Source organism: Bos javanicus, chromosome 10 (assembly GCF_032452875.1).
Source record: "Bos javanicus breed banteng chromosome 10, ARS-OSU_banteng_1.0, whole genome shotgun sequence".
In the NCBI taxonomy this organism is placed as follows: Eukaryota; Metazoa; Chordata; class Mammalia; order Artiodactyla; family Bovidae; genus Bos; species Bos javanicus.
The window spans coordinates 25245918-25254857 of NC_083877.1; the positions used below are offsets into that span (position 1 = coordinate 25245918).

Consider the following 8940-nt stretch of genomic DNA (forward strand, 5'->3'; position numbering starts at 1 on the left):
AAGAGGGGGCATGGCAATGATGGTAAGTGGAGGAACAAGTAGATGAGGTAATTCTGGGGTATGCATTCCACACTCCTCTGTCTAAGCCTTAGCTCCTCTTTGGTGAACATTCTTTTTGCTTGAAGTTAATGATACTGCCTATCATTCACACACTCTCCTGTTCCTTGATCTGCCAAATTATGCTTCTCAGTAGATAAGAGTTTCCATTCATCTAGAATACTAACCAGCCTGTGGGTGATTTATCTTATCAAGTAAACCAAAATGACTAATGACAATGCCACCTTCCTTTTAGAAAAAAAATTTAATAGTATTCAGTTTATCTCATAACTCTCTGGCATTAATCATCAGGAAAAAGCATTCTCCCATCACATCTCTGTGTTGTATTTCCCTTGCCTGACTGCATCATTCATCTTAGCAGACTACAGAAGAACATGGGAAAGACTAGCAACACATCCCTGGACACTGTGGTGACAGATTTCATTCTCCTGGGCTTATCTCACCCCCCGAGGCTGAGGATTCTCCTCTTCTTGCTCTTCTTCATCATTTACATCCTGACTCAGCTGGGCAACCTCCTCATTTTGCTCACTGTGTGGGCTGACCCAAAGCTCCACACTCGCCCCATGTACATTCTCCTGGGCGTGCTCTCATTCCTGGACATGTGGCTCTCCTCTGTCATCGTTCCTCGGCTAATATTGGATTTTACTCCCGCCAGCAAGAGAATCCCATTTGGTGGCTGTGTGGCTCAACTGTATTTCTTTCATTTCCTGGGCAGCACTCAGTGCTTCCTCTACACCTTGATGGCCTATGACAGGTACCTGGCAATATGCCAGCCCCTGCGCTACCCCACGCTCATGAATGGGAGGTTATGCACCATCCTTGTGGCTGGAGCTTGGGTGGCTGGCTCTGTTCATGGGTCCATCCAGGCCACCCTGACATTCTGCCTGCCCTACTGTGGGCCCAACCAGGTGGATTACTTTATCTGTGACATCCCTGCAGTATTGAGACTGGCCTGTGCAGACACAACTGTCAATGAGCTTGTGACTTTTGTGGACATTGGGGTAGTGGCCGCCAGTTGCTTCATGTTAATTCTGCTCTCCTATGCCAACATAGTCCACGCCATCCTGCAGATACACACTGCTGATGGGCGGCGCCGAGCCTTCTCCACCTGTGGCTCCCACCTAACCGTGGTCACAGTCTACTATGTCCCCTGTATTTTCATCTACCTTCGGGCTGGCTCCAAGAGTCCCCTGGATGGGGCAGTGGCTGTGTTTTACACTGTTGTCACTCCATTACTGAACCCCCTCATCTACACACTGAGGAACCAGGAAGTGAAGTCCGCTCTGAAGAGACTAGCCTCAGGTAGAGGGGCTGGGAGTGAAAATAAGTAACTAGAGGCTCAGAGACTACCTACATCACCATTAATACCTTTCTTTTCCGAAGTTGCTGCATATGGCAGATGTTCAAAAGCTGATCATGATCTAAACTGTACTGAATTTAATTCTCTTTAGAAGAAACTTCTGAATTCTTTGGATTCATAATCTTTTCATTTCATTAAACTCGGCCAAATTGGTTTTACATTATTTGTTTGGAAATAAATGGATACACTCCTTCTACCACCTTTTGATTACCTTGTGAGATAAGAAAATGTCTTTCAAAGGTTAAATAGGATGTCAACTTCTTTGAGGTAAATTATGCCAGAAAATGTGAAAGGGAAAAAATAAGACATACTGCTACCATAGCCCCTTTTTCATCCACTTTGCCCCTAAACCTAGACTTCTATAAATTCTGTTATTTCTTTGCCTATTCATGGCATTAGCATTCCCAAGCACTTCAACCCAGAAATACTGGATCATCTGTATTTCCTTCCTGTCCCTTACTCTCCCCATGTGCTAAGACATCAAATTCTATCCATCTTTAGGAAGTCTCTCTTAATACCTAACTAGTCACATGTATATATGTATAACTTCTTCAAAGTGTAGGCATATATAGGATGAATTTCAACATTGTTTACATTAGGGATTGCAATGGGAAAGTGGAGTAAAGGGATTTTATTTCTTGTACATCTCTGTGCTACTCAACGTTAAAATGAGCAAGTTTTGTTATTATATTTAAAAGAAACTATAAGCAGATGAGACTTGAAAGAAGAGAGACACAAGAAGAAGAAAGAGATGGAAAAAAGAGGAAGGAAGAAAAGAACAGAAGAAAAAAGAGTAAAAAAGGAAAGCCTCAAACATATCTTAAACTATATATTAAGACATTCCAGAAAAGAGTTTCCTATGATCTCCGATATATATGTTTTAATACCCACCAGTCTCTGATTAATACAATTTACCATCAAAGGCAGCTACAATAAAAAAAGACAGACAATGACAAGTGTTGTCTATCTGTGAAGAAATTTGGCAATATAAAATGGTAGAGCCATTTAAAAAACAACTTGGCAATTGTTCAAAATGTTAAACATAGAATTTCCGTATTCTACTCCTAGGTATATTCCAAAAGAAATGAAACCATATGCTTACAAACACAAAAGAAAAACTTGTACATGAGTGTTCATAGCAGCACTAAAACATCCTAAATATGTAACCAAATAAAATATCCCTCAACTAATAAAAAGATAAACAAAATGTGGTATAGCTATAAAATGGAATAGCAATCAGCCAGAAAAAGGAATGGAGTTCCGATACATTCAACTACATGGATGAAACTTGAAAATGCTATGCCAAGTCAAAGTGACCAGGCACAAAAGGCCACATATTACATGACTTCACTTATATGAAATGTTCAGAATAGGCAAATCCATAGAAACAGAAAGCAGATTAGCGTTCACCAGGAGTGGGGTGGAAGAGGGTTTTGGGACAAATGAAGTTATTCAAGAGTTAGACAGGAGTGATCAATCCACGACTTTGTAAATATACCAAGAACAATGGAATTGTACAGATTGAAAGGGTGAACTCTACAACATTTGTATTAACTTCAATAAAGCTATTCTTTTTAACTTGTTTAAATCAATGTTGATACATATTGGAGAATTCACTATAGTTAAAATCAATACATTTTGAAGAAAAAAAAAAAACTATTTATTGAGCTTTGCTGTGGACACAGTCCTGTTTTGCAACCTGTTGTCTGACTGGGATTTTGAATCTTTATTGCTCATTTTTGTCATGCAAAGTCAGCATCATCTCCCCTCATGGAAGGCCTGTGGAATCAAGAATGTTGAAGCTACTCTGGGCCCATGGGAAAGTCAGGCTTTCCTTGGCTTTCATGAGTATGTATTAATTCCTCACTTACAGCTGAATCCACCCTCTTGTACACCAGCAGACTTGTCCAGCAGTCAATGGATAACAAATGTGTTGGAAGCCATGTAACGAAGATTAGTTCAACCATTGAAAATTAAGTGCATTTTCAATGCATTTTTCGAGTAGAAAGTGGGTAAATGCGTGGTCCAACAACACTTGAAGAAAAAAAGGATCACAGAAATGAGAGATTATGTCTTTCATCCAACAGATAGTGTTGTTCTCATAGTTCACTTTCTACATAATGTAGAAATGGTTTCTGCTTGCTGTCACAGCAAAAAAAAAATAATAATAATAATGAGGATCAGGGGACTGCAGTTCTCTTGAGGGAAATGTTTTGGTTAGAATTCCCAAGAGGTTAATAATTTTCTATAAATCTCTTGACAGTGTTTTGCTAAAAAAAAAAAAATACCTCAGTCAAAGGAGATCCAGCTAATAATTTAACCAACATAAAATCCAAGACATTTAAGTAGAGAAGTCACAATCTACAAGGAGCCTCCAAGGGCAGAAGGTCTCACAGATAATTAATAGAGTCAGTGTGTCAATTCCATTCCAAAGCAAAGATCCAGTGAGCCATCACCACAAGCCCAGAAGATGCTCTGGAGGAGGCTGTCCTCACCTGCAGGGCCATTCTACCCAAGAAAGGCCAGCCTCCACCAAGATTTTGGTGCTGTATTCATGTGAGTTCAAACCAGAAAGCATTTCTAAAGTCAGGTCAGTTCACAAGAGGAGCAAAGACATAGTTTAGAAATCACAAAAGTTTCACAACTTTATCAAAAATCATATTTAGGTTGTCTCTTTTCCTTATCTTTTTTCCTTACTTCATCCTCTGCTCACAGAGTTCATATGATAAGTGTATCAAGTCTAAATGAGCCTCTCTCCAGATTTGGGAACTTTCTTCTTTGAACATTTTAGCACTTATCTTTTATTTTCTCTATTTAGGGGAGAAAGGAAAGCAGCATAAATCATGCAACAGACTCAGTATTACAGAGCAAACACAGAACGAGTTCCCTAACCCTTCTTCCCCCAGGGATGAGTACACTGGGTGAACGTAATTGAAGTTTGGAAGGCCTTCCGTTTCAAGTACCTTTCCTTTAAAAAAAAAAAAGAAAAAGAAAAACTTTTTCTTTTGTATTGTGGTACAGCCGATTAACAATGTTGTGATAGTTTCAGATGAACAGTAAAGGGATTCAGCCATACATATACCTGTATCCATTCTTCCCCAAACTCCCCTCCCATTTAGACTGCTATATAATATTGAGCAGAGTTCCATGTACTATACAGTAGGTCCATGTTGGTTATCCATTTTAAATATAGGAATGTGTACATGTCCATCCCAAACTCCCTAACTATCCCTTCTTCCATCATTCCCACCAGCAACCGTAAGTTCATTCTCTAAGTCTGTCTCTTTCTGTTTTGTAAGTTCATTTCTATCATTTCTTTTTAGATTCCACATATAAGAGATGTCGTACGATATTTCTCCTTAAAGCACCTTTTCTTAAGCAAGATTTTTTTAATGCGGGGGACAAAGACACTGACAGGATAATCAGAGCGATAAAATATGGATTCTGCCTCCCGACTGAATCCAAACGCTGTTCACTGTCCTTGCTTTACCTCTCTGCTCATGCTGCCTCACAGCCTGAAAGGGCTGTGATCTGAGTCTTGTCCAAAAGATTAGCAAGGTTAAAAGACCCAGTGACGGGTCCTTCCACATCCTTCAGTCCTAGTGATTTATATCATCTCTTGACAGGAAGAGTCCCAACCCAAAATGTCCCACACAAAACCCCAGTTCGTTGTAGACATGCCAGAAAGAGGCCAATCCTTTGAGATAATCTGATTTCTTTCAAAGTGAAAGAGACATTGCTAGCAAAGGGCTCAAAGTGATTGAGCCTCTGGGTGAAGGGGAGCCAAGACAACAGTTTATCCTATGACTTCCTACCTGACCTAGTAGGAAGGTCTCATTTCTCCCTGACTTTGCTTTTTCATTGCCACCTTCTTACATTCCATGCCCAGCAGCCTCTCCCTTGAATGCCACGCCAAAAATACTTTTTATATAAAATGTAGATGTGTTCTGTTTACCTCCTAGACTCTGGTTATCAGACAAAAGCATTCTCCCATCACATCTCTGTGTTGTATTTCCCTTGCCTGACTGCATCATTCATCTTAGCAGACTACAGAAGAACATGGGAAAGACTAGCAACACATCCCTGGACACTGTGGTGACAGATTTCATTCTCCTGGGCTTATCTCACCCCCCGAGGCTGAGGATTCTCCTCTTCTTGCTCTTCTTCATCATTTACATCCTGACACAGCTGGGCAACCTCCTCATTTTGCTCACTGTGTGGGCTGACCCAAAGCTCCACACTCGCCCCATGTACATTCTCCTGGGCGTGCTCTCATTCCTGGACATGTGGCTCTCCTCTGTCATCGTTCCTCGGATTATTCTAAACTTTACTCCCGCCAGCAAGAGAATCCCGTTTGGCGGCTGTGTGGCTCAACTGTATTTCTTTCATTTCCTGGGCAGCACTCAGTGCTTCCTCTACACCTTGATGGCCTATGACAGGTACCTGGCAATATGCCAGCCCCTGCGCTACCCCACGCTCATGAATGGGAGGTTGTGCACCATCCTTGTGGCTGGAGCTTGGGTGGCTGGCTCTGTTCATGGGTCCATCCAGGCCACCCTGACATTCCGCCTGCCCTACTGTGGGCCCAACCAGGTGGATTATTTTTTCTGTGACATCCCTGCAGTATTGAGACTGGCCTGTGCAGACACAACTGTCAATGAGCTTGTGACTTTTGTGGACATTGGGGTAGTGGCCACCAGTTGCTTCATGTTAATTCTGCTCTCCTATGCCAACATAGTCCATGCCATCCTCCAGATTCACACTGCTGATGGGCGGCGCCGAGCCTTCTCCACCTGTGGCTCCCACCTAACCGTGGTCACAGTCTACTATGTCCCCTGTATTTTCATCTACCTTCGGGCTGGCTCCAAGAGTCCCCTGGATGGGGCAGTGGCTGTGTTTTACACTGTTGTCACTCCATTACTGAACCCCCTCATCTACACACTGAGGAACCAGGAAGTGAAGTCTGCTCTGAAGACACTAGCCTCAGGTAGAGGGGCTGGGAGTGAAAATAAGTAACTAGAGGCTCAGGGACTACCTACATCATCATTGCTACAGCTCTTTTCAGCAATTGCTGCATGTGGCAGATGTTCAAAAGTAGTTTTGGTTTATGCTGAATAGAGTGTAATTCTATTAGGAAGAAGCTTCTAATGCTATGCTGCATACATGCTCAGTTGTGTCTGACTCTTTGTGACTCAATGTACCATAGCCTATCAGGCTCCTCCATCAATGGGATTCTCCCCGCAAGAATACTGGAGTGAGTTGCCATTTCCTCCTTCAGGGGATCTTCTCAGTCCAGGCATGGAACCCACATCTCTTGCATTGGCAGGTGGATTCTTTACCACTGAGGCACCTGGGAAGTCCTGCTAGTGCTGTATTTAATCTCATTAAATTATCCGTCACTTTTTTGCACTTTTCTGGGGAAAAGCACAGTCTACAAACAAAGGTTGAATACAAGGAATAAATGCTCTATGTAGAAAGGGGGATTACACAAGCCAAATTTGAGAAAACCCAGCATAATGCTGCCCATCTACTCTTCATCCCCTTTCTTCACTCCTGGTTTCCCAAGCCTCTGGGCATTGAGGATTGTTTTGCTCATCTCAAGGCAAATCTATCCAAGCACTTGGTGCAATCTCTGCACAGACTGTCTCCTTCCTTCCAGCCCCTCTTCACCATACGGCAATTCACTTAATTCTGTTTGCTCTGCTTCAGGAATATCTCTCTGCCTTCCTAAGCGGTCTCTCTCCTTATCATCCTCATCTTCATCCACACCACTAGAATAAGTTCTACTTTCTGAAACGTAGAACTAAATACGTCATTTCTTTCCTTGTAAACATTCACTAGCTCTCTAACATATATAAATAAAGCCAGACCTCAGCTTGGAATTTAGTCCCCTGCAGTCTGATCCCAATATACCTCATCTCCCAAGGTCCCTCCACCTCCCCTTTCTCTCCTACTCCCATTAATTTCCCTGCTGCTGCTGCTGCTGCTGCTAAGTTGCTTCAGTCGTGTCCGATTCTGTGCGACCCCATAGACGGCAGCCCACCAGGCTCCCCCGTCCCTGGGATTCTCCAGGCAAGAACACTGGAGTGGGTTGCCATTCCCTTCTCCAATGCAAGAAAGTGAAAAGTAAAAGTGAAGTCGCTCAGTCGTGTCCGACCCTCAGCGACCCTATGGACTGCAGCCTTCCAGGCTCCTCCGTCCATGGGATTCTCCAGGCAGGAGTACTGGAGTGGGGTGCCATTGCCTTCTCCTTAATTTCCCTGCTACTCCTTAAACATTCCCTATCCAGTTAGCCCTCCACATTCAAAGTTGATTGAATCTGAAAATGTGAAACCTGTGGCTATGGATACCATCATATTCAGAGTACTACACCATCTTATATAGGGACTTGAGCATCAGGGGATTTGGTATAGGGGGACTCCTGGAACCAACCCCCTGCGGGTACTGGGGATGACTGTACTTTCCTGTTTCTGAGCTTTTACTTATTCCTGTGTGAGAAATACCTTTCTTCCCTTGCCACATTGATAAACTGATGTCTTATGCTTCCTACAAGGCATAGGAGGATGGGGAGGACCTTTATTTCTACAGGAAGCTTTCTCTGATTTTCCCAGTGAAAACTTATATCCTCCTTGTATACAAGGACTTGTATTCCCATAGTCCTTTGTATTTTATAATAGCACTTATCAGGTTCCTCTGTCCATGGCATTTTCCAGGCAAGAATACTGGAGTGCGTAGCCATTCCCTTCTCCAGGAAATCTTCCCAACCCAGGGATCGAATCCGGGTCTCCTGCACTGCAGGCAGATTCTTTGAGCCAGCAGGGAAGCCTGAAACAATAATCACAGGCTGGTGTGTGTTGTATTCAAATTGGAGTCTTTGGAGAAGATAAAGGGCATTACACTAGTGTTTGTGCCACAGCCCCCTTTTCCCTAATATCTACTAACTGGCACTGTGGTAGAGATAGCTACCTGCCCACCAGAATCCAGTCTCTCCTTCTTCCCTAGCCAGATAACTGTAGATGGAGCAGGGCTTCCAAGTATGGTCATATTTCAGAGTTCTCCCAAACTGAGTAAGAGAAGAGTTTATGTGTATGTATAATCCTTCCAGGTCTGGCCCTCAAACGTGGCACAGGAACTTTTCCATGATTTTTCCTACTCTGAGCTGAAACTGGCATACAACAGGGACCCAGCTTCATCAGCAGAACCTTGTAACCAAGTGGAAATGAATCACCTGCCAGCTTGGAGCCGTTCACTTAAGAATTTTAAGTGAAAGGAAAATAGACCTCTAACTTCTTTAATCCACTGATTTCTTACTGAGTTACTTTGTTAGCAGTTTCATCTCATCCTAATTAATACTTTATTCAATCAATAATTTTTAACTGAAAATTAAAACAGCACTGGGAAAGTCTTTTGAACTTCATTCAAATTATCCAAAGCACCCAGAAAACTTTTTGGCCAATTACTATAATGCCCAATAGCCATAGATCTGGAGTCCACCTGTTCCATATTCAGTGGGCCAGTCAGTT

At 42.7% G+C, this 8940-nt stretch overlaps 2 protein-coding genes across 2 annotated transcripts; both read left to right on the forward strand.

Moving 5' to 3' along the window:
* The first annotated feature begins 273 nt into the window (after positions 1-273).
* Positions 274-1388, forward strand: LOC133255178 (olfactory receptor 10G2). Its single transcript, XM_061429729.1, has one exon. It carries the CDS (start codon positions 432-434, stop codon positions 1386-1388), a length of 957 nt encoding a protein of 318 aa, XP_061285713.1. The 5' UTR covers positions 274-431.
* Positions 1389-5356: 3968 nt separating this feature from the next.
* LOC133255180 (olfactory receptor 10G2-like) lies at positions 5357-6433 on the forward strand. The gene has a single exon (XM_061429731.1). It carries the CDS (start codon positions 5477-5479, stop codon positions 6431-6433), a length of 957 nt encoding a protein of 318 aa, XP_061285715.1. The 5' UTR covers positions 5357-5476.
* The last annotated feature ends 2507 nt before the right edge of the window (positions 6434-8940 follow it).